The sequence below is a fragment of the Teleopsis dalmanni genome, chromosome 2, assembly GCF_002237135.1.
Source record: "Teleopsis dalmanni isolate 2A chromosome 2, ASM223713v2, whole genome shotgun sequence".
Lineage (NCBI taxonomy): Eukaryota > Metazoa > Arthropoda > Insecta > Diptera > Diopsidae > Teleopsis > Teleopsis dalmanni.
This window is the reverse complement of record NC_051847.1, coordinates 159184682-159211688: the sequence shown is the minus strand read 5'-3', so window position 1 is coordinate 159211688 and position 27007 is coordinate 159184682. Positions and strand designations below refer to the sequence as shown.

General features: G+C 27.2%; 1 protein-coding gene across 1 annotated transcript in view; it reads right to left on the bottom strand.

Annotated features, from left to right (window-relative positions):
* LOC119683087 (zinc finger protein 395) overlaps positions 1-27007 on the bottom strand; it is a 162389-nt gene that overhangs the window by 57380 nt on the left and 78002 nt on the right. The window contains exon 2 of the mRNA XM_038096692.1: positions 15211-15389. Coding sequence (XP_037952620.1) covers positions 15211-15389 — 179 coding nt within the window. The remainder of the gene's footprint in view (positions 1-15210; positions 15390-27007) is intronic.

The following is a 27007-nucleotide window of genomic DNA, read 5'->3' as shown; positions in this document are numbered from 1 at the left end:
ACTACATATATATATATATATCTATAGATATATGTATCTATGGCAAATATATGTATGTTTTTATGCATACTTTTTTGTGTCTTTTATTTGCTCTGTTGCTTTGTTGTGGTAATAGCAATTGCATCTCCAAGTCAACCTTTGACTCGAGTTTGTCAGTGAGTTTCGCTGAAATGGGTCTTGAGTTTTTGTTTTTAATAGTTTTACTGATCTTAAGATATGAAGAAATAATGCTTATTAAGCGTAAATTGTGACAAAAAGTGAAGCGAATGGTTGGAGTGTATTTGAAACTTAAAAGTGCGACTTACAATCTTCTAATAAGATTTGCATAGTAAAACTTTAGTTCTACACAGTTTTACACCGGTACAACACATTGCAAAGAAGTCTTTTATATGGAACTCGTTTTTCTGCTATGTATCTGAAAATGTTAAAGAGCTTTAGTTATATGCCAAAATTGCTGGTATTACTGTTTTAACTATACTTCATATCTTATTTTTATAAAATGTTATAGCATATGCATTATTAATTATGCATTGTGTATGATAGTACTTTAGTATATTAAACTACCACAAAAACATAAAAATCACAATAGATTTTAAGTTAGCATTTATTATACATCATTAGATTTATTCATATTAAAATTCTATTTCGTAAAAGATCTCAAAACCTAATATAATATGCTTATATTGACACGTAAAATTGGTTCAATGTGTAATAATCATCCACTCTATATCTTTTTAATTAATAAATATATATAAATAAATATATATATTTATTATATTATATATTATTATTGTATATTATTATTGTATCATATATTATTATATATATGAAATATATTATTATTTATAATATTATTATTAGTAGTTAACTTTAAAATTTGTGTTAATTCGAAATGCAGATGATGCCTCGAAGATGAGAAAACTACTATTTCTGTGGTCAAAACAGATGTAGAGCTCTTCTCTAGATTTAGTTTTGAACTTTGTTCACAAAGATTTAAAGAGATTTGTCTAATCAATAGTGAAATTGGTGCTATAGGACTCTTCTAGCCGTAGTAACCGCTGTTGGTCGTAAAAACTTTAATAATAATAACTTTAAAATTACTTTTAATGTTAATTCACAAATAAATAAATATATATGATTATTATATTATATATTATTATTATTAGAAATTTATTCGCATTCAAGTTTATTGTCCTCATTGTTCATTTCTATATAAATCTATATACATCTATATATATGTACTATTTATACACAACTATTTAATATTTATTAGTAATTTTTTTATTTATAAGTAATGATTTCTTTAAGAAATAGAAGTATGCCAAGGGCTAATTTTTTATTTACAAATGCCAAAAAAATGCCTACTAAATGAATATTATTAGAGAAATTTGAAAGAATTTTTTTTGAGTACTGGTAAAATATGTTGACATCAAAAATGCAAAATTTCAAATTAACTTGTAAAGTATTAGCACTGTCTATATCTATGTATCTCTAAGTATATTAATGTCACACTAACCTCAATTTCGTATATTCTTTTAGTTTAATTTAATGCTTTCAAATGTAATTTCACTTCTGACTTATAAGAAGAAAAGTGAATAATAAAAACTGCTTATTCGACAACTTTTTATATGTTTTTTTTGTTTATTTATATATCTATATACAAACAAAAGAAAAAAAATTAAAAGTAAAAATAAAAACTGAAAAAGTTAAATTTGACTTTGCCGAAATTTTAGTACCCTCTGCACAGATACGGATAATTATGTTACGAATTAATTATTAAGTATTAACAAACTAATTTTTTTCAAGTATAATTTAAAATTTTTTTAAATATTTATTTATTGTGTTATTGTGTTTATTGTGTTACAAAGAGAAGAGTTTGTCTCGTGAGTTGTTAGGGTCAACAATTAGCATTTGACATCAGTTTAGATTTGCAGAAAGTCTTTTAAAAATTTTTATTTAATGAGCTGGGAAAAGCTACGGTACGGCAGCAATGGCCTTCGCTGCTTTCTCTACTGCATACTTTATTTGCGCCCAAAACGTAAGTTTCCCATCTAATCTTACTCCAAGGTAATTAATCGTTTTTGGGTCCTCAGCACATTATTATTTACTCGCATGTCTATTACTGTACTTATATGCTTTCGAGTTAATAGTAATATCTCCGTTTTATGAGTAGCCAGCTGTAAGCCATGCGAGCTTAACCAGTCCTGTACTCTCAGTATCACTTGTGTGAGTTTTCTTTGAACTAGTTGGGTATCACGGCCAGAAATAATTGCTGCCACATCATCTGCGTAAGCTACTAGAAAGGCATCTCTATTTGCAAAATGTCATCATAAGTGATGTTCCATAATTCAGGTCCCAAGATTGATCCTTGCGCTGCTCCAGTCGTTATTTGTACCGTTTTTAAACCATTTTTTGCTGAATAGACTAATTGTTGGTTTGTTAAGTAGCTTCTAATTATTCTGCTTATATAAACGGGTACGGGTTTCTATCGGAGACTATTATAGGCATTTTTGATATCTAAGGTGACAAGAAGTACTACTGGTCTTGGCTCCTATTGTGAATTTTTTAGCTCTGAAGCCATATTGTCTAAAGCTGAATCAACCAGATGCCTCTACTGCAAGTTTTAGTCTAGGCTTTATCAGCATAGAGTTTTCCTGCGGTATTTAGCAAACACAGTGGTCTAAATGCTACTGGAATATCTCTGTTTCCCTTGCCTTTGTCGATAAGGACTAATCGCTGCCTTTTCCATATATCTGGGAAAATTCCATCTCTAAGGCATGGATTGTACATTGTCGGTAACAAATAATAATATGGATGTAGCTATATTTGTTACGTTAGATCAATAATTCTAAAACCAAAAAATATTGTGGATGGGTATAATATACAACGTGTTTTCAAGAAAAGGGAAAATACAATATTTTTAGACCGTTGCAACAGGTATCGGTTACTTGTACCGATACCTGGTATCTGGTACCCCAAATTAGTTTTTTCTATCTATTATATACATATAGTCACTCTTGGATGTTCCTTGTTGCCATCCCGGGATATATATATATTATATATCAAATTCATGAATTTAATAAGGAAAACTTTGATAAATTATTTGGATCGTAAAGTATATATTAGCAATAATTTGAGATCCATAATGGAAATGCTCTCGATATAAAAAATCAAGAATTACCCTCTGAATAGCGATATTCTATTTTGTCTAATGAAAGAATTTCCGTTTACAAATTTTTATTTATATTAAAATAAATTTTACTTGAATACTATCATAAATTTACAAGGGCGTTCACGTTGATAACTTTTTATTGTTATCGAAATTTGATAATAAAACAAAAATGTACAAATTTCAATAAAAGTGTAAAAAGTAAAAGTGTTAAAACGGAAATAAATGGTATGAGTGCTAACAGTTTTAAGTTGTGGTTAATTTTGCTATTTGGAAATTTAGACATGAAACAACTTTCATTGGCATTTCAAATTTGTGAATTATTCAAATAAAGAGTTTGTTTATTATGAGCGAACATTACAAAAAGTGTTCTTGAGAACAGAATTTTAACAAGTATTGGTTGGAATGAAATTATTTCGTAGAAAAGTGAAAGTGCTTGGTGCGTTAAATTTATAACAGTATTTATTTAAAAAAATGTAATATTCTTTTGTTTTTAATACTATGTTATAACATATTATTAAATGAAAACAATAGGATAAATTTAGTTTAAGCTCAATTTTGTGTTAAAGTCTATATATACCGCTTATGTGTCCGGTGTGTTACTCTAGAGTTCTTTTTCTGAGATGACCTACCCTCAATGTTTAGATTTTCTGAAGAAAATATATGATATGGTACGTGTAGCCATTGATTCATTCCTGCATTAATTTAACCAATTTATATTCTTTCAGTACTTTGAAAATGTTCAATATCATATATGTATATGATATAAGATACGCGTAGTTCTTAAGTCAAGAGCTGCATTAATTTAGCCAATTTATTTTCTTTCAGAACTTTGAACATTTTCAATATCTGTTTTCGATAGTTTTTCGGGTAGTCATAAACATTTATTTATTTATTCATTTATTTATTTATTTATTTATTTATTTGTTTATTCTTTTATTTATTTATTTAAAATAATAATAGTTTTTCGGATAGCCATAAGCAAATGGTTTGCAAGAATTGCTCTGCTTATTACCAATCTTGGGCATTTTACGTTCATAGATTTAAGAACAATAAATGTGTTATAATATAAAAATACTAACATATATTGTGTTTATTTTCTTCTAAAGGAGTGTTTTATTTATTTCATATTCGAAAATCTTGAAAATCTCTTCGGTTTTTCGAAGCAAGTAATTGCCTGTGTGATTGTTTTTATAGTATAACATCAGTCTAAAACAAAAATATGATAAAAGTAAGAATAATAACAAAAAATAAATTTCATCCTATAATACATTTTAAATATCTAAAAACTATTAACATTTTTAATCTACTACTTCAACTATAAATAAATTAAAGATTGCCAAGTATTTTCAAGCCAAATACTATAGAGCAAAAACATTAATTTTGAATATTTTAGTTTTCTTTCCGTATTGCGATCTGCTTCTATTATACGTATTTACTATTTCTTTTTTGTTTAAAAATAAATAAATAAAGTGCAGCTTCATTCTTAACTTGACGTATTTTTGTTTTTAAACTGGCTTGGCAACCACAATCCAATAGACAATTTTGTTTATAGCTGTTTTGTGCGTGTATATTTTTTTAAAAAAAAATCTAAATTTGTTTCGCACACCATAAATTGTAAATATTTAATAAATATAACGGGGGACGAAGTATTTCTTTTTTGTTTTGGTTTATTTTCTTAGTGAATAAATTTATCACGTAAAATTACGTTAATTTACAAAAACAAAATTTTTCATCCTATCATAGGGCCTTGTGCGTGGCAAACGTTTGGAGCAACGAATTTATTGTCTTATGGGCTTAACAGCAGTTTTGGGAAAGCTAACTGATCATTGCCAGCATGAAACTGACTATTACTCGCAGCCAGCCCTAGAGTTTGAAGCGGTTCACTATTGTAGAGCGTGTACGTTTGTTGTTATCTTTTAAGGCAACGATTTTTGGGTTTTTGTTTTTGTTGTTGAGTGTTAATTTGTTGTCAGTTGTATTAGTTGGTAGTGTGCGTATATCAAACACGTTTCGTAGATCGAGTTGGCGGGTGTGACAAGTGCCGGGTGCAAATGTACGCATTATAAAAACATGCTTTAGAGTTATTTCGGCAAACTTATTTTGCGTTTGCTTGACTTGATAAGCGAAACTATTTCGGTGCAAATACAAAAATTAGGTTTCTGTGTTGTTTTTCATGTGTTTTCGCCTTTATTTGTTAATACAAAAATATTTTCGTTTTTTTTTGTTGATTGAAGTTTTTGTTCATGAATTGCTGTTTTACTTGTTAATTTTACGTCGATATTTGGACTACGCAATTTTTTGTTATTATTTTTTATTTTTTTTGTAGACAATTTAATTTTTTAATGGTCTATTTGAGTGTTTCGAAAATGTTTGAATATTTTATTTTTTTATGTTTGAGATTTTTGTTTTTGTAAAGTCATGAAGCATGTATGAAATTTTAGATTTTTATTTTAGTTGAATTAAGTTTCTTAATTTATTCTTATTATTATTATTTTTAATTATTTATAATAAGAAATTATTTTAAACCACGAAGTCATATATAAAATTATGCTAAATAAAAAAATTTTCTTATTGACATAAGCAATAAAGTACTATTTAATGTCTGTTGTTATATTATTTAAGAACAATTAACTAATATTTTCGACCTATATTTCAATAAAATTTAATATAATAGGTTTAACACTGAAATTATTTATATATAACAACTAAATTATTGTTAAAAAATTTAAAATATACATTTTAAAATAAAATTATTTTTTATACAAATATTTTACACTACTCCTTAGACTATCTTTAGTGTATATATAAAAGATTATTAAACTTACAATTATAAATGACAGTTTAAGTTTAAATGTATATACATTTAGGGGAAGCATTGCCCCATGTTCACCTTTTTAATAGTTAAATGTTCACTAACTAAATTCTAAAATAAACCTTTAACAATGCAATTTAATCTAATTTCAAGAATACTCTGTTCCACTATAGTTTTGTAGTAACGGCTCTATAATCATTAAACTTATATACTAATATTAAATTATATCCATACATCCAGCTCTGTGGTGGTATCTTCAGAGGGTAGCCCACACAGAATCCGTTTAATATGATCCTGCAAATGAACGTCAAAAAAACTTCCAGTCGTTAAACGAACATTTGCTTGCGGCTTAAAATCGAAATATGTAGAGAACCTATCTTATCCTAGGTCAAGTGTAACTTCCCTGTTGAAATAGTTTTCACATAATAAAATTAGATTTTGTTATCTTATTAAAAGGGACCGCATGTATACTGCAAGGCTTACTATACTTCATTCCGGCCACTGTTGTATAGAAATCCATGCAGAGAAACTGCTTATTACTTTTAATACTCATTGGAAGTTTTGGATACTTACAGATAAAAGAAACAATTAAAGCATTCTCTCTGTGAATGTCCGGTTGTGACTTCCAGAGGAAATTTGTTTTTAGAGAAATAGTTTTTTAACAGTTTGTCAGAGTTGTCATCGGTAAGAATGAAGGATTTAGGTTTCTTGTGAGAACTGTGTTAGTAACACGACATATTGGTATCTCTGTTTACATTACGCAGCAAAATAGCTTTAGGTATATTCTACATTTTTTCAACCTTTTATCTGAATATCAGTAACTAACATCTGTAATAGAAAAACTCTGTAATATTAGAATATATTTCCAACTATTGTAAGCAATAGTTTAGCTTATATACTGAGGATACACTTAACTAAAGATATTAAAAAAGTTGTTTCCATACGAACAAGCACTCTTTACCTTTAGCAAGTATAATCATTTCTGTAGCAAATATTTGTGGAAGTCGTGTATGAAAAGCCCATTAATCAGTGACATTAGAGTATTGACATGAATCTTTGTAACTGTGGCAACCATTCGATTGCTAGTAAATGGTAATTTATTTTGCTGAACTGCACTGACAACAATGGTAAAAGTAGAAAATTGCATACGTTGTGTATATATGTGTGTATATGTGTAAGCATATTTGCACCGTTATATTCCTACCAAATCGATTTGTTTTACTTTTTTTTTGTGTTGTTCGATGAACAAATGTGCCATCGGGTAGAGGTTGCGATTTTTGTACCTCGCCTCGCCTAAAGTGGAAAACAGTAACCAAGTTGAACTTGACTGCGCGACAATGTAGGCTTATGCGAGCTACCACTAACAGTAGCAACGGTAAGTGCGAACGACGAAAGTGGCAGTAGCTTATTTGGTTAACTTCGGGAGGTGTAAGTGCATCAAAGCTTATTAATAAAACGTCTACGTACATGAATGTCGCCCTGGTCATCCGCTGTTCTTTCTATTGAAGAACAGCAAATGCCTACTAAATAGTGAAAATCACGAATACAGGTGGGAAAAAATTAAAATAAAAATAATAAGAAAATATGTTGTAAAACAAAACTGAGGTGAATTGGTGAAAATAATTGCAATACACAAATGAAGGTCAGTGAATAAAGGTGTGCCCTTTTATAACGGCTTTTAACTATTTTTTAAATTTACAGAAAAACACAGAAAAACCTTATTTTGGAAGTTAAAATTTATCTAAATAAATAAATTTAATTCTAATAGATTTTATATTTAAATTTCGTTTTGCAATATAAATTACAAAATTATTTAAAAATTTAAAATAATTATAATTAATTAAATATAGAATATATATTCAATATATTGCTAATATTGCTAAACATAATAACTGAATTTGTCAATGAGCTTTCACAGCAAATTAACAAAACTCCAATTTGGAACACACAAGTGTAGTACGGTTTGGGGTCAGTTGGCCAATCAACATTGAGTCTAAGTTTCAAATTTGAGAGGGTAAGAGTTAAACCCTTCCATTAAATTTATGATTAAATATAAGAAATATTTTCTTAAAAAATCACTGATGATGGGTATTTGACAATACTTGAAACTACTGTATGGTCAGTCAAAAACTCAATTGTAAAATAATTGCAATAATAACATAAATAAAATTTATTTATTATTTAAATATAATAAAATTTTGTAGTTGTGATTTTACTACTTTCCAAAAAAACCTTGCTATTATATTAATAGTTTTTATAATGAAAATAGTTTTTTCGTCATAATTGACTTCAAAATCAAATTTAACATTATTTTTCTTTTCTTAATTTTATTTAAATTTTCCTAAGTTAATTGCGCATAAATGATTTATTAATTTTTTAATTGTGTACTCGTACTCGTACTATGTATTGAAGTGCATGGAGTGTGTGCCATGGTTGGTCACCTGACTACGCACTTGAGATTCCGTTGCATACAAATCAGCTGTCGAGTGAGTAGCTGAATGGTCAACTGCCCCGAACGTGGAACCTGTTTAGCCAGTAGTATACAAGTATTCAGGAAATGAAGCCTACAGTATAAATATACATTGCTTTGTGGGACATGTAAACTTAAATCACGCACACACATACACATAATTCTATATGTATGCAGTTGAATATGTATGAAGTTCTACGCATAGAAAAAGAAGAAGAAATACATAACACTGACTGTTTGACTCTTTCTATTTTGCCTCAAATAGTATAAACATTGAGCGCTATTTGCTGCATTGGTTTACCGTAGCTTACCGTATTGAATGTCTCATATATGTATATCATTAGTTGTAATTTCTCTTGTAGCTTTTTTACAGTTAGTGGACGTGGTAGCAGCTGTTACTAGTTTGGCTCTACTTTAAATTTATACTTTATAGGCTTATACCGTATAGAATTATGAACAAGCAAACACTCCAGAAGTATTTGAATACGTGAGTTGTTGTTGCGTGTTGAGTTCATACTTTTAATAATAAAAAAATATTTTATTATTACTTATATATTTTTGCTATTACAGTTTCTCGCACATAATACAAATAGGCAAGTAGCGTTACTACTAAACTCATGTCCATATGCAAGTATATAAAGGGTCTAATAAAAGTAGCAATTAAGTGAACACAAAATTGTCGAAAGCGCAGTATTTATCGTGAGGTCATGCTAATATAGAAGTATAATTCCAAAGAATAATTAACATTTATTTAGTTTTAGGCTTTTCATATGGATAAACATTGTTTTATAATGTTGAACGTTGGAAAATTATAGAGTAAATGTAAAAAAAATTAAAGCTATGTTCATTACAAGACGTAGAAATCAAATTTCAAGAAAAATAAAAGTTATAATGTGGATATAGCATAATAAAATTTAAAACATCTAGGTCTAACTTTTGATAAAAGATACAGTTGGCTAGATAACATATGGGTTCAAAAACAGATAGGCTGAGTAACAAAAATAAGACAGTGATTTTTAGACAAGTATTTCGAGCCAAACTATTGCATAGCTGTGTTTGCACCATCCACCATCAGAAAGAAAGACAAAATATGAATAAATAGTCAGTTCACATATTGACAAAGCTGTGAAAGAGTACAGGTATATTGTACTGTCGGAAATCTTGTAATTTAAACTAACATACAGTACTGATAGATGGATTACAAAGAAATTTCACTTCATTTGTCTTGATCCTACATGAAGATCGCTGGAATATTTAAACGTTTCAAGCTTTTCTCGATAGCCACAATGTCTTCAGTTATATGATGAAATGATTCTATGTTTAATTGCTTATCTATTATTGCAACTCAAATTGTTATTTTTACTAATACAGTAGACAAAACCCGTTTGTCGCTTCCGTAAAGTTGTCAAAGCCGTTTAAGTATATCATTGTACAAGTAGTAATAAATATATTAAGTACATAATTGCTGGGAATCAAGAAAGATGGGTTTTTTGGATACAAATTATACACAATTTGTATTCAAGCCTATAACAACTGTAGAGAAAGAAACTCTTAGCAGATTCATTATCTGATTAATGGATATATTGCATACTTAGGTATATTATATGATTTTGACTATACGATTTTGTAACAAATCGCTTTTAACATATGATTATTTTATTCACTATAAAAATTTTAGTTTTTATTTAATATTTTCTTACACTAATTTGTTATTGTAAAGTGCTAATTAGTTTTTATTGTTAATTAAGCAAACAATCATGCAATTGTATTGCGACATTGCGTTTCAACAATATGCATGTATGGCATCGAGTACCAGGGTAACTATTTTTAGCGATTATTACAAGTAAATAAATGAGTGTTACCGTCACCGCGTAGAATTTATTTATAAATATGTACTTGGTGTGGTAAATCTAATAAGTAGGGTCAATAGGGCAATGCCAGAAATGACAGCTGTAACTATATTTTAAACACACTTAAAGGATCAAAATATATTGAGAAAAAACCATTTCGAATAATATTTTTGCAATAATAAATGAAAACAATTATTTAGGTCAACTTAACAGAACCAAGATAATTTAAAAATAAAATATGAAATTCATTTATAGATATATATAATATATAATATAAAAATCGTAGTATTGCATACATTTCAAATGTAGATAACAAATCGCAAACCTTTCCTTCATCTTGCAGAAATAGTTTTATGTACATTTTACAAAAGCGTGAATGAGACTAGTTGTGATGGTTTTTCCCAACAACTTTCAAAATACTTTTACTTCTATGTTTATATATCTAATATTAACTTAAATAATTAGAAAAAAATAAATTTAATAAAACAATCTTGGACTTGCAAAATTTGAATGAACATGTTTTTATTGCTTTTTGATGATCAGTCAATGTAAAAATACACATTTTAGCTAATTGAGTACGATTCGATCTTCTTTCCACTTCATCTTGGTATTTATCAACCAATCTACCAGTATTTTTGTTGTTGATCCAAATGTTCATGACTATACCATATTTTTAAATAATAATGAGATCATATTATTATTACTAAATTTGACAATAGGATACCACGATCTACGAGATTTATTGTATTATATAAGCTACTATACTTATATAAGCCAGCTTATATAAACATCATGTCCTCTTAGATAGCTTACCCTCTGTTTAGGCTCTAAATAAACCTAAGAATGTCTCTTGATTCAACATATCGGACCTTATATAGTTGGGATTTATGGATGTTTCATTCTGCATTTCACTGATTCTCAACACGTCTACATTCTTTAATGCAATCTTTGAGAAATGGTAATAATGAAAGTCTTAAATTGCATTTAACAAAATCTCCAAGTGTCAGCGTCCTTTAATCCAATCTTTGAAAAGTAGCAATTAACAATTTTTTCAGTGGTAATTGCATTTCGACATATTGAGATTGAGAAACCTGTTAACATATTTATTATTCTCGGATAATCGGATTCTCGAATTCTATGATTTCAGTAGTAAATACGATTTTGATCATATGTTTCGCAACCTCTTAATAGAGATTCTTGGATAATTTATATTCTCAGGAACCACCAAAATACATTTGCAAGCAATCTTACCCAAAGCATTGAAACCAAACTCAAAAGGAACAATATAAACCCGGCTATTATAGAATAATGCCCGACATCCAAATGAAATTGGATGGAGCTTTGGCTAAAAGGACAATTAATTATCTATTTTCTCTTCTAATACAGCAATTAGCAGTGATAATTTATTGTTAGTTCTAAATTGATTTTTAGAAGATAAAATAAAAAATAAATAACAATTAAAAAAAAAAAATTTACATTATATATTATATAATTTCACAGTGGAACTAAGATGTTGATCTAAGGGTTTGTTGGCTTTCAATGGAAGTTCATGACTAAAGGGTTGGATTTTTTAAACTACAATAATATTGTTAAGAATTCGGGGATTTATTCATGACGATAATACGACATAACTCACTTTTGTAGTTACTGTAAATCTTAATACACAAAAGTTGTTTTTATATATTTTTAATGTTTCATTTTTATTGAAGAGTTTTTTTTTTGCAAACAGTCGTATCAGTTTGTCAGAAAAATCACCATTTGATAATGGCAGCGGCATCACATTTCAGAGATCCGGTATTTACGCTACAAAACAATTTCCTAGAAATAATCAAAATTTCCACAAATGATAAACAATAATGATCACAACACAAAATAATATAAAAATAAAAATAAAAAGAAAATAACAACAAATTTTGTCATCAACAAAAACTAGAAAAATTTCCGTACATATGACGTAACAATATTTTTATAAACTTTTAATTATTGTTTTTAGTATTTTTGTATTTTTTATAATATTAAGATATATTCTATTTTTTTTTTTTTTTTTTTGAGAAAAAAAAACTATTTACAAACAGTAAACTACAACCTTAAGCACAGCACAGGCACAGCAGCCCTTGCAGCAGCCATAACTTTCTAAGCGATAAAAACTGATACACGAGCAAGCACCTTGTTTACTACTTACAACTACTCTCGCAAGTTTCGCATATGTGTGAGCGAATCAGACAACAAAACAAACAAACGTCATTCTTTACGCGCGGTTTTAATTTACGCATAAAATTCTCATATCTTTCAAGTGATTGTCGAGTGAGCAAGAGAGGTCGCGAGCCCACGCGTGAGTAAATAAATTAATTTACTATTTCCGCATTTTTTAGCATACAAACACAAAATGTTGTTCGGCTATAACTAACAGATAGCCTCGTCCCTCGTCATGAATCTTTGAAATAACAGAATAGCAAATAGAACTTTTAACACATTTTATGTTGTTATTTTTATTATTTAAATATTCTTCAAAATATGCGGTATATGGTATGCAGTAACTGAAGCCGAAAATTCAGTTTTTCATTAATGGCACAATCAAGTGCAAAGTGGCACTTTAATTAAAAATATTTAGCGTATAATTTGGCGACGTAGTTACGCGCCGACGTCGCAAATCTTGCATAACGCAAACTACAAAACATTTTTAATACAAAGTTTATATTCAAGTTTTGATTCATATAATTTAAACAAAATAAAATAAAACCATAATTTCGATTAAAATGAGATATAAGTAAGATGAGTGTTGTTTTCCGGTATTTTGAACTCATTCAAGACCAAAGTACGACTATATTATAGTAGTTAATAACATGATTTGTGACATATGCATACAAATATATATGCATTTAAAATAATTGAAATAAAAGTTCGACATTGCAACTATTAGATTGTTGATAATCTAGTATCTAAAATCAACATTTAACAAATACTGATTAGGTAAGGTTTGAATGGCGGTTGAGCTCAAATAATGGCCCATTATTGTGATAGCATGGACTAGCGTTACTCATCTTGTGCATGTAGAAAAAAGTCGAAAGGCACGATCCCTATTCAAGTGCAAGTTAACCAGCCTAACAATTCCATGAATCTGACTAAGTTCCTAATATTACAGGTAGACAGCTTTGGTCGCTAAGTCGATAAGAAAAAGTGCCCTAAAGTTTTTAAATCTTCTCGTATCCAATGATGGACACTGATACATATGGTGGAGTACAGTTTCCTCCCCATCCGCAAAGCCACAGCTATGACAAAAAAAATTATAGTGTAGAATCAGTCTTATAGTATGTCTTTCTAGTACACAGTGATAATAATATCGTAGTTAGTTAGCAATAATATCGTAGTGCTAAGCAGGTTACGCTTTACTTGAAGCAGCTAACTGGCACTTTTCTTATACAGCTTGCACCAGGTTGATCTTGAGATCTAACAGATAAATTCGCCTGAATAATTTTGTTTAGCAATGTTCGGATATTTTTGTTTGATTGATAGTAGAAAATACTAACAAATATTATTTTCTGCAATTGAAAAATCTTTCTATCTTAATATATTTATATAATATTTGTATATATTTTATATACAACCTACCATTATCTCAACAAAAATCGAATCATGATTTTTGTATTCACTATAACCAAAAAAGCATACTATATTAGTCCATCAAAACACATAGCACAAAACTTGAATATATTAAAACCAGCAGTTTGAAATGCTAAATGGAGACATTTTAACAATTAAATCATAATAGCTACATACTGAAACACCACTTCAGTTATCAAAAAAAAAACAGAATTGAGAATGATTCATATATTCACATACGTACTAAAAATATTTAAAGTAAAGTTCTATAATGAGTGAGAGAGCAAGAAAAGGTTAATATTACTAGGTTCAATGATTCAATTTAAGAGTTTGTATTATCCAAACAGACATATGTATATGGGTAAATACATATAACGTAATATCTCAATACGTTGGATAAGTTGGGCAGCCTTTTCCATTTAAAAGTGATTTCATTCGTATACTGTTTATTTAAATCTTTATACTTCGAATCTCATTATTTAGTTAGTCCCCACTAGTAATCTAAGAAAAAATATATATGTATAGTAACTGCGTTTATTCTGAATTCAGTGGCTTTCGATAATTATCAATATGGTTTTTAGATATTTCATTATTCTTTCGAAAAACACGTGTGTCGAACTATCTATTGATGATGATTCATTGAGTCAACTTTTAAAAGTAATAAACCTTAAAATCAATCTAAAATACTAAAACTATTACATTGAAACTAGTTAAATTATTAAACAATAATAATTTATAAACTAATATTTAAAATTCAGAAAGATTTTCTGATAGGAATATGACTATGAACCATGTAGATTGTGTAGATTGTATACCAGTTATATCCAAACTCCAACCGGTCGATTCCTTATCAGAAACAATATTAAGTATGTTTATCAGTTATTAAATATAAAATTCGGGTAGAGTTCAATGATAAATACAAAAGTTTCCCATTCAAGAAATTATACCTCTACCGGTGTGTATATAGGTATTTGATTACTATAGTAAAATTGATAATCGCTGTTGCTTCAATACAGATTTAGAATAAAAATTGTTTTATTTATCAAAATCTGCAAAAAATTTTTATTAAACGAAGAAACATCTTGATTGCCATAAGTCTATTTCACTATTTAAAATACTGGTAGATTAGATCACATTGAAATATAGAGATAAATAGTTTTTACTAGAAAGGTTCATATAGTCTAGTTTGATGTTAAATATATGTATTTTTTAAGGTTTCCAATATTTTAGTGTGTTGTAAAAAGGTTTCGGTTAATTAAAGTCCTTATATAACAATTATTTCTATTAAAATTATAATTTGACTTACTTGTGCTGTGGCGTCAGAGTTAATGGCACCTCAATGCTGTGTGATGTTTTACGACGATCTCCACCCATGTCGGCAAGCCGTGCAAAGTCTGTGTCACGATCCTGATCAGCTAAGCGTGCTGAACGACGTGATTCAAGTAAACGTACCTCCTCCAAACGTTTCTTTAATTCAATTGGTTCCTTAAATCAACAAAAAAATATTATTAAATTTTTAGTTAACAAAAAGTGTTCTTTAACATAATATACTGTCGAAAAATAAAAGATAAAAGAGTTGGTTTTAGTTTCAGTTTCAGTTTCAGATTACAAAGTCTTTTGAAAATAACTTTAGTAAGAATTTCACTTTCTATATGCAAATATACATATACATATAATTGATTTAATAATTTATTATTGATAATTAATAATTTAGTGTGCAGCATAAAATATTTGGAAAAAAATATTTAGTTTATGTGAAATATGAAACACGTATGTATTTCTATATAAGCATTTGTATCCTATATAAGTCCATATATATTCTAACTTTTTTAGTTTTTTAATTATTTAAGTTACAACATATAGTAGCAGTTATAGAATCAATAATTTTGAAAAAAAAATTATGAATAAGAAATAAATAAAAATAGGAATATTTAGAATAAAAGTATATATAGGAAGAAGAAACATAATTTTACCGGTAAGCTCTTTATAGAACAATATCAATGTTTAATTTTTTTTATATAATTTTGTATAAGAGAGCAACTTATCAACATTTTATATTTTTAAACAAATTTGATTTTTCAATATTTGCAGACTATTTTTAAAAGCAAGAAAAAAGAAGAGGTAAGATGTTATATAAATATTATACTGTATGTTAATATTTTTGTATGGAATTTATATAGAATTTTTTTATACTAGTAATTTCATATTTAAAAATAAATTTGCTTCGGTATTAATTTTTCATAAAATGTTAATTTGATATTCTTTATATTGATATATAGAGGTTTTTAGAACAACTTTTTGTGAAATTATTCACTTTTATGTTTTTTTATTTGTCTTGTTATATAGACTTTTGTTCTTGTAAGCTGGCAATTTGACTTTTATTTAGTCTAACTTATTTATTTATATTTGTAAAATGTTTTTTATATTTGTAGTGTTATTAGCTGGCACTTTTATATTATTATCTATTTAATTTTATTATCTATTTAATCAACTCCTATATATCTGCAACAAATTTCTCGTTTTTGGTGCTGTTAGCTGGCTATTTATATATATATCTGAAAAGTTTCTGTATAGACTGATCAAGATTTTAATTGAAATAAATCCATTTCAGTAGGATTAATCATTTCCAATATGATAGTTTTAAGATAGGATATATTTTTTATATTGCGTCGCGTCGCAGATAAAAAGTCTCGGTACTGGACAAACCAAAATTTAGTGGTTAAACATTTTTAGAAAATTTTTTTTTTTATTTTGTTCTAATTTAATTTGTTTTAACATTTATATTAAATAAAAGAATGAATGTTTTTTTTTATTTATTTTTCATAAATTTCTTTAAATTTAGTTACAATGTTAATGATAAACTTTTACAAGTGAATTTATTTCACGAATTCTTCATATGTACTTTTTTTATATCTCTAAATTTAAAATTAAATTAAAATTTATTTCTTACTTTTCTTTTCATTTGTGAGATAAGATTAATTATTTAATAAAAAAATTTATAATTTAGTGCACAAACTAAAATAAGATATTTTCTTAAATATTATAGACAATTGCAAAAAAAAAATATATTTAAACACTTTAAAGCAAAATATATAAAATAAATATACAAGAATTTAATTTATGAGCAATAATTAAATTCTCTTGATTTTACAATTTTCTTTACAATTTTCTGACTATCAAGGCAGATTTTCATTTCATATTCGAAAAATCGTTTTTAATTCTTCAGAATTTCGTACAAAAACCATGAAAAGAAAGCAACACAATTAAGTGGAACAACATTGAAAGCATGAAACAATGTCGTTGTTGTTACGCACCTCAAAAAATTTTTTCAGTTCTGCTGATGTTGTTGGTATGTTGCTTGTATTACGGTATAATAAAAACAACAACACAAATTGGCACAAAACGCCGGCCGGTATTGTCGGTGTTATACGTTTGCTGCTGCCGTTTGGACGGACAGGATTGTGTGCTTTTTATTTATTTATTTTTTTTAATTTAAATTAAAACTCAAAATTTGGGCTAGTAGGCCTCGAAAATTGTGTATATTTGTTATTTTTTTGTGGTATTTTCATTGAATGTTGGTTTTTTCGTTTTGCGCTTTATTTAATAATTTCTTTAGTAGAAATTTAAACACTTGATACATAACTTCTTAAAAAGAAATTAAATTTTTTTATTTTAAACACTTAAATTTATTTTGAAAATATATTTTTTTTTAATTAAAAACAATTTAATTATATATAATATTTTATTTTATCTACATATTCCTCTTTTTTCTTTTTAACACATATATCGGAACACTTTTACGCAATATGAAATCCTTGAAAATTTCGTTTCCTTTTCAATTTTTTTGTAAGCCGTTCACTTGTTCCGTTTCCGTTAAAATGCTTTTAAATTTTAATACAATGATTAAATTTATTTGTAAATGATTGTATTTTATTAAATTGTATTATATTCTTGACTTGTTTTTAGTTTTTAATTCTTTATTCAAAATAATTTGAATTTTGAATTCAAATATTTTAACATTTATATAATATCACTTCAGCAAAACTGTTGTTTGCAGTTCGCGCGCGCATTAAAGAATGATTCTATGGCAACTCGACAATTGTATTCGGGGCTCAATTCTGCTTGCTGGTTTTTCACGACGAGCACATACGAGTAAATGAGCGACTGATTGTTCGCTGCTGTTGTGGCTGAGACTGTTGCCGTAAACATTAATACTGCTTCGGCCTCTGCTTTTGCCTCTACTATTGCTGCACCAATTTTGCTATTGTTGTTCCCTACTGCGTTGAATTGAGTTTCTGTTTTGGTTTTTCTCTTCTGCAACTCGTTGAGCTTTTGTGTCTAGTTTTTCCTTTTGCTATTTTATCTTTCTTGTTTACTTCATTATTTGTAATTCGCATTTTGTTTTTATTTCGGTTTTGTTATTGTTTTTAGCCGCTACCTATACTGATTCACATAACATAAAAAAAAAAATAAAAACATCGTACAATGTTCATAAATAAAACCAAACCAAAATCAAATCGTCAGCGTTTGTTTACGTAAGTATCTACGTATGTATATAATTGTATGTTAGCACATATGTATTTCTGCACTTTGAATCGTGTTAGTGCGGCTACTAGCAGCTTCGTGTGTTTTGTGCATTTTAAGTGCATGCACTCAATAAAATATGCACTTACATACAGACAAAAGTGTATGCATAATTGATAAAACAAGTATGTGGACTCTATACTTCCAAAACATATCCGTAAAATTATTGAATTTATTTTTATTGCGGTTTATGCACAGTGCGAACTCAACACGTGATAACTTGCCGGACAATTTTAATTTTATTTTACATATCATGAGTGTTTAAGTATCTGCCTTAAATTTAATTTGAGTGACATATATTAATAATCATAAAACACATTTCCAAGAAAAAAACATGAATATATGACAATAATTCCCTAAATATTTTATATACAAAATTTAAAAATATTATATTATTATATATTACTGGTATATTATATTAAATATATTATATATATATATATATATGTTATATGTATAAATATATATAAAATTATATTATATATATATAAATCATACATTATTATATATATTATTATATTTATATTATATTAAATAGCAGAGTTCTTTTCAATAGCAGAGGTATTTAAATAATTATATGGTATCTTATACAATTTATCATTATTGCAATTCAAACTTTTAATATCAAAGATTTCAACAGAATTAAAAAAATAATGTAGTTATTATAAATAATGTCACTCTGCATATACATTATTTTATTAAAATTTATGCATCCAGTTATCAATTTAGCTCATACATATACGAAAACATATACGAATATGTAGATATTTAAAATTATTTAAAAGTAAAAGTGTCGGCTGACAGAATCTAAATGAAAAAACGAATAAACAAATATATGCCAGCTAATAGTACCAAACACGTTAAAAAACCAGAAATATAATTTGCAAAAAAAAAAAAAAAATGTAGTGCTATATAACAGCACTACATATATTTGTAAAAAACTGTATTAACGTCTTTTATGTTAAAAAGTTTTATATGGAAGGTCTGCATAAATATCTTTAATGTTAAATATAAAAGAGTTCATTTTGGATATATAGCATAAAGAATTATTAATATTTTAGTGAGTTTTGAGAGCATCACAATATTACTATACGTTTAAATAATCTTAATGTTATTTTATGTAGAGTGCTCTATTACAACCGCAAATGATTGGAAATAATTTATTTGGTTTGCGACTTAACTTTCTGTATGTCTTTAAAATACAGAAGTTTATAAGATTATTAGATAGTCATAAATATAATACCTTTATAAAATCCAATATAATTGACAAATATGTGAATCATCTCTTTGTTAAACATCTTTATTCCATTCTTTTTTCAATGAGATACTATACGGCGTAACATATCAGTTAATATTATTCAGTTAATATTAATATTTAATTAATTGATACGGATTTGTTGCATTATTATATTTCCTACAGTATTTTCTATGAAAACAATATTTATTCTAATTCATATTTTAATTTTTAAGCTTTTAATATAGATTTTAATATTATCCTCCATTTTGCTTTTGTAATGTGAACACTTAATTAAAATTCTGAAACCGTTTAAGAAAAAACCGCTTTTGTAGGACTTATACAGAAATCCTAGAATGACTACCACTTTTTACTTAAATGGCTATAACAACCCGTTGTCGGTTTTCGTCTAAACGTCATGAAGTTTTGGTAGTTCGTCAATTAAGGTTCTATCTTACTGATACATGTAAATAGTTAGACTAAATACAATAAGCTGTTTTTTAAAAAAAAATTTTTATTATGGAATACACGTATATCTGTAATGTTTTTATTGGTGTTGTAGCATATATGTATATATGCGCGGTTATACAGTATTTAAATGCCCTTATGGAATATCAACTCATAAATTATTAAATAATTTTTAATACATTTTCAATAAGTACATAAAAACTAAAAGTTTACCTAAATCAACTATTATATCTATAACATTTCGCAGCGTTTTAGGTGCCAATTCCAAGTTTACAAATAACTATTTCAAATGTACTATACTGAGTTTTTATCAATTTAAAGACTAATCAAACCACTAAATAAATTTGCATGTTTGCATTTACGATAAATGAAAGAATTTATTAACATAAACTTTGGCTGAATGCTATCTTTTCCTTCCTTAATTTCATTGTGGTTTTGTCAAAACGATGTTTTTAATTAAAAAATAATAAATTTCCGAAGAAAGGCCACATTAACCAAAGCAACAGTTTTGAATTGTTATATACACCAAAATTTAAACAACTAAAATGGATAAGATTTATCAAATCTAAAAAAAATAAAGCCTAAAACCTCGTTAATCAGTGAACATGTGCGAATGTTTTAACCAAAACTCAAATTAATTTGTGTATGAGATACAAATATTCTTTTTTTAATTATATATGATTACAAATACAAAATGCGATAAGTGACCACGAAGGGTCACTTTCACACAAGTGAGGGTAGGATTTATAAACATTAATATGATTATTATTATTATGATAATGATATGATTATGATTTATGATATACACGTATGTGATAGGTTTTGTCAAGGGTTGGTAGTGTGAAGATTTGTCTTGTTAATGTAAGTAATATTCATTTTAATATATTTTTTATTTTAAATAAATTAAAATGTATAAAAATATTATCCGAGAAATTTTTTCACGAATTTTAGAACTTTAAGGTCTATTGTTAAAATCTAAGCCCTAGGCGCAACAATATGTTGTGCCGAGGTGTATATAAAAAAATTGAAAAAATATATAATGCATTATGTTGCAGTTTGCAGATATGCTAATATTATTATCCTTACAAATGTATGTATTATTAATATAAATTCGAATTCTGTAAATAAATTTTAAATTAATTATTTAGTTTTATTATAGTTCTATTTAAACTTTTATTTATCAATATTTACAGATTCAATTTAAATTCTAAAAATCGTCATTTTATAGTCATCCCTGCTACTTTATTAAAGTAATCATTACTCTAGAAGAGATTTTTAATATTGTGTCTGGCTTCGTTAACTTCCTAAGTGAATGATTATTTTACAATTGAAAAAAAAATTAAAGAAATAGGATTAAATCTGTGACAAATGCAAAACACTTTTATAACATGTAGAGAAGATTGCGGATTTTAAGTTGTGCTTTCCCTAACTAACAATATTTCCATTGTATTTGACCATATTGTGGAACTACCAACAACAATAACTGCGAATAAAATATCATTGTTTGACTGTGCTTGTATTTTACTTTTTTGCAAATAATATTTATTTTTGTAATATTATTAAGGAAACAGATACCGGCATGCATCTGTATGCAGAAATTGGGTTAATTGCTATTAAAAACATAAATGCAGGTTCAATTTATTGCCTTGGAGCGGTATGGCGCTCGGTTCACTCATATATTATTGAATTTCAGACATTTTCAACGAATGTGATACTTTACGGAAACTTGAAGTATTCCGAAAAAGTTTTCTTGGCCTAAATTTGTGTCCATCGAGAACTGTTTTGGTTGATTCATTTTAGAGTGTGAGTCAATTCATTGCAGTGAGCATTACTCTATATTGTTTAGTGATATATTCGGTTTGGATTTAACCATTCAAAAGTAAAACTGTATTTTATTATTACAATACATCTTCTGCAATACGTCATTATTATAAAAAACATTAATAATAAATTATAGCAAATGTTTTTTCAGAATCTTTTATTTGTGTTTCTATATTCATTAAAATTCTACATTGAAGATATTTTATGAGATATTAACTACTGATTAACTCCTGAATGTGGGGTATTCTGGTTTTTATTTGAAAGGCTGAGTATCTTTTGTCTGGTTAGATTTTATTGTAGCACAAAAGATCTAGTAACATCGCACTGCTTTGCTCCTTTTACCCAGATAATATACAATAGACATTTATTGTAATTTTAATATTTTTTTTCAAGTGTTAAAAAATTTTGAAAAAGCAACACTAAGAGAATAATGAGAAAATGTTCAAATACAAAAGTTATTTTATTTTTAATCAAATGAGTTTTTGGGCTGATCATCTGTTGCGGATATCATGAAATATCTTAGCAGTCCCTCTTCTATTGGTTTAACTGTGCATATATTGGTAAATATTTATTTTTCCCTTACTATTTAGCTGCATAACATCATAACTCACAACAGTGAATGTTTATGCAAATAGAATGGATTGATGTCAATTGATTGAATGCTTGAATCTAAAAGCAAAGCTGTATTGGGAGTCTGATTGGACAGTTATATCAACGATTGATTTTTTGAATGACTGATTTAATCATATGTCATCTAAACTTACGTTACAATGTGAACATTGTACAGTGAATCAGTTTTTATGCACAAATACGGCTATTGTAAATAAGGCTATAAAACACTTTCAAAAAGTTGTAAATAATCTATTTATCGGAGAAAGCAAATATAATATTTTATAATTTTATTAAAAAAATTTTTTATATTAAATTAATTTTAATATACATATAAATTCATATATCCATATACAAAATAATATAAATTATTATTTTTTTTTAATTTTATTAATGTCTTATAATCATATCATCATAACGAAAGAGGTTGATAAATGATTGGGATGATGTGATCTAAGTAGATTGTATTATCAAGTAGCTGGTGGAAATGAGATTATTACATATTTTGCATTAAATTTGGTTAAAACTATTCTTAAATTTTTTAATGTGTTAATTTAGACATGAGTTGGATTAAGATAATACGTTTCTAATGTGGAAATTAAATTGATTTAGTGCTGCGCAGCTTATGTTTTGTTGGATGAGCCAATATAAATTTAAAAATATATAAATATATAATATAAATATTAATATATAAATTATTAATATATAAATATTAATATTTATATATATAAATATTAATGTGATGTATTATACATATTTAAACTGCATAATTAGATCAAATTCATGCAAATTATAATGTAAAAGCAAGCCTTTTTATTGAATTAAAATTATGGTGATATTACTCACTAACATCACAGTGTTATATTGTTGATGATACATTGTAATTTAGTAATAAAATATATTACTTTGCATTTTATGGGTTTTACAGTATAATTTTATATTTAATCTCAGCTCAGCTCGTGAATTGATATTGGCGAGCCATTATGTTTTTATTCCTTTTTGTAACCAAACACAACTTTCCATCAATTTCACAGCATAATCTGTGGCAGAGGGGCGTTTTGTTGGTATGTCAGATACAGCAGTGAAATGTATCTGCATGCTTTCGATGATGCACAGTTGTGGACATGCGCCACTTTGTATTTCCATCATTAAATTTTCAAAATTATGAGGAAATGCGTTGTAAAAAATATGTGCATATGTCCATATGTACACGATATGTATACTTGCCCTCCAGATATTGCATTATCTGGCTTTTCCAAACTTTAGAGCAGTTCCAAAGCATAGAAAGCTACTTGTTCGTTAGCAAATGAATAACTATAGCCATTATTAGTAAATAATAATTACATATATTAGTCACATTTTAGCTTAGAGCCAACTTCATTGTTAGTAGATATGGGATATGAGAAGAAATATAGTCAAACTTCTAATTTCTAGTGAAGATACTTGAAAACCCATTTGTTTATTCACAATTGCATGTAGGTATGTGTACATGCCCGCATATTAAGTATATAAAACTACAAAAAGCAATAGCAGTTTTTAGTTTCATTCAATGTGCTTTTATGTTTTATATGAACATTCGCGCAGATTTTGCGTTTGCGCTCTTCTATATTTTTAAATAAATGCATCAGTGCCCGTGCAAATCAATCTTCAGATACATTCAAAAGGTGCTGAGCTTCTTTTCAGTAAGCGAGGCAGCAATCTAATAAAGAAAACTAGACTTGGTTAAAAAGGAAACTATAATAAATAATCGCAGTTTAGAAATACAATTTTTATATACATGATAGTCGTGTACACATTCAAGATATATGTATATAGGTATTTACAGAAATATATAAATATATATGCACAACCTTGTAAACCAATCTAAGAGGTTTTGTTGCTGAAGTTGAATTAGAAAATAGACTACTAGCTATATTATATAATGAACTAATCAAAAATAAATCAAACAAGTTTTTATCTCATAGTTTAAGATATAAAACTTCTTCTAATTCAATGCTAACTGCCTGTTGAGAAAAAAATTCGTTTGGAAACTAACAATACTCAAAAAGAATAACCGAGAACAAAAAGTTGATATGAAGGTTTTCTAATTAGTTTTTTTTAAGTTTTATAGGTTTCAATAGATATTTCTAGCTATTTATTTCATGATCAAAGACATGCGGCTCGGACCATGTATAATTAACTATAAAACGCTACTTGCCACAATGAAGAATCAAACCAGGAAGGTTTGCTGGCTTGTCAGCTGCTTGAATTCTTGTTCTACTTCAACTAGGCCATATTAAGCACTCCATACTCGTACTTGTTGTTATAACAGTAATACCTATATATGTATATACTTATATATTATGTATGTTTATAATCAAATATATCTATAATAATTAGAAAATATTTCGATTTCAATTTTGAAAATTGAAACAATACAACTAAAACAATAAATATAATATTGGGATATTAATTTTAAGTGTAAACACGGTATAGGTAATTTCAAGCTGACTGCAAATATTGGACAATGGTAGTGTTTTCCTTACCGGTTGTTTCTTATATATAAATATATAAGAAAGTACAAAACCACAAAACTTATTAACTAATACATATTAAGTCTTTTAAAAAATATTGGAGTATAATTATTTTATATATAAAATATTTCGGTGTTGACCGAAAATTATAAACGCACATTTTTATAATACAAAATAGGAGGATCTGTACTAAAATGGCCTAAAGATGTCGATGTAGATTTAGGTAAGACGTACTTTAGTCTTTAAGAATATAATATTTGTGTGAAGGTAAATGGTTATGCAGACCAAAGTCTACTGTAAGCTGCAAAACCGAATTATGATGATATGGTTAAGCAGAATATTTAATTTTTAAAAGAACGTACATTTTTACGAATATTGAATCGCACATCTTATACAAATAATTAGATTTTACAAATATATTTCAAAATTATTTTCAGAATTTATTACAACACAACTATTGTTATTCAGAATTGTCACATTTTTGATCGCCCGCAGATGTACCAGTTAATAAGATGCTAAAAGAATCAATTCAGAATTTTTAATATATATAGTCGTACTAGTAGGGTCATGCAAACTAAAGCTTAAGTTTTACTGTTACATAGGAAAAATGTTAGCAAAAACAATAATATGCCCTATGGAGATATCAGTCCATATCATATTTTATCATTTTAATAATTTCACATTCTTTTAAGTGACTAATGTCACAGTTATGAGGAAAAATACAGTTTTTCATATCTACATTGACATTACTCAGCACATGTACAACGTAAATGAAACACATTGTATCAGGAACTTACTTTCTGGAGAATTTTTATTAGGTGCAGGTTTCGGCAGGTTTTAGATTTCATTAAAGACTTAAATTAGTTTAAAGGCTTTTAAGATTTATGCGGTAACAGGCCTACATATATGCTTAGGACCCTCCTAATAACTTTTAACCTTAACTACAAGTTTTTTTAAACTACAAATTCCCGATACTTTTTGGACAGAATACATATTTTCAAACACGAATTTTTGTAAATAATATTTTACTCTAAATAACAAATATTTGGTTTCTTGTTGTTTTTAAATACAATAGCATAGGAAGTTCAAAATTTTATATATTAGTTGGTTTATATAATTATAATATATAATATAATTGGTTTATATAATTCTTTATATAATATAATATAATTTATATAATTCTTTTGTTTTCTTTAAGAAGATTCCATCTATTTTAGGTTTTTAATGATTTTAGTAGTATTTGCAACTGGTTAGAATAAAAAGTTTTGGAATTAAATATTTCAATTTATGTTAGAAAATAGGAACTATTGAGTTCATGAGTCACTTATGTTCAGGTGTGGCACATATGGCGGCACCCGCTCAGCTTGACTAGGAAACAACAACACAAAAAGTAAAGCGGCCAAATGGAAATAAAAGATACGGAATGTGAAACACAGTGGGAACAACAATCAAACAAACTATGCTGCAAAACTTCAAGGTCTAAGCAGATAATGAGCGGCAATATTTCTAGAATATTATTAGCTATATTTTAGCGTGATACGTTTTGTGCTGCCACAGTTTCCATTCTACAAAAATGCAAAACAATAAAACAATCACAAAAAGCATTGTGTTCGTACGGATTTGTGCGAGTAGTTGAAGTTGTGGTTGGAGGCAAATTATTTGCGAGTCGTTTGTTGTAAAATATTTATAATAAACAAAAAGCAGGTCAAGTGTCTCTAAATTAAGAAAAATTATATATAATTTTCAATTACAAAATGATTTTCTTTTTTTGCTTTTGCATTAAAACGAAGTAATTGTAATATTTGCATCTCCACCTTCAAACAAAAAAAAAAAATTTGAGTTAGTGCGGATGTATGTATCTATTGACAATAAAA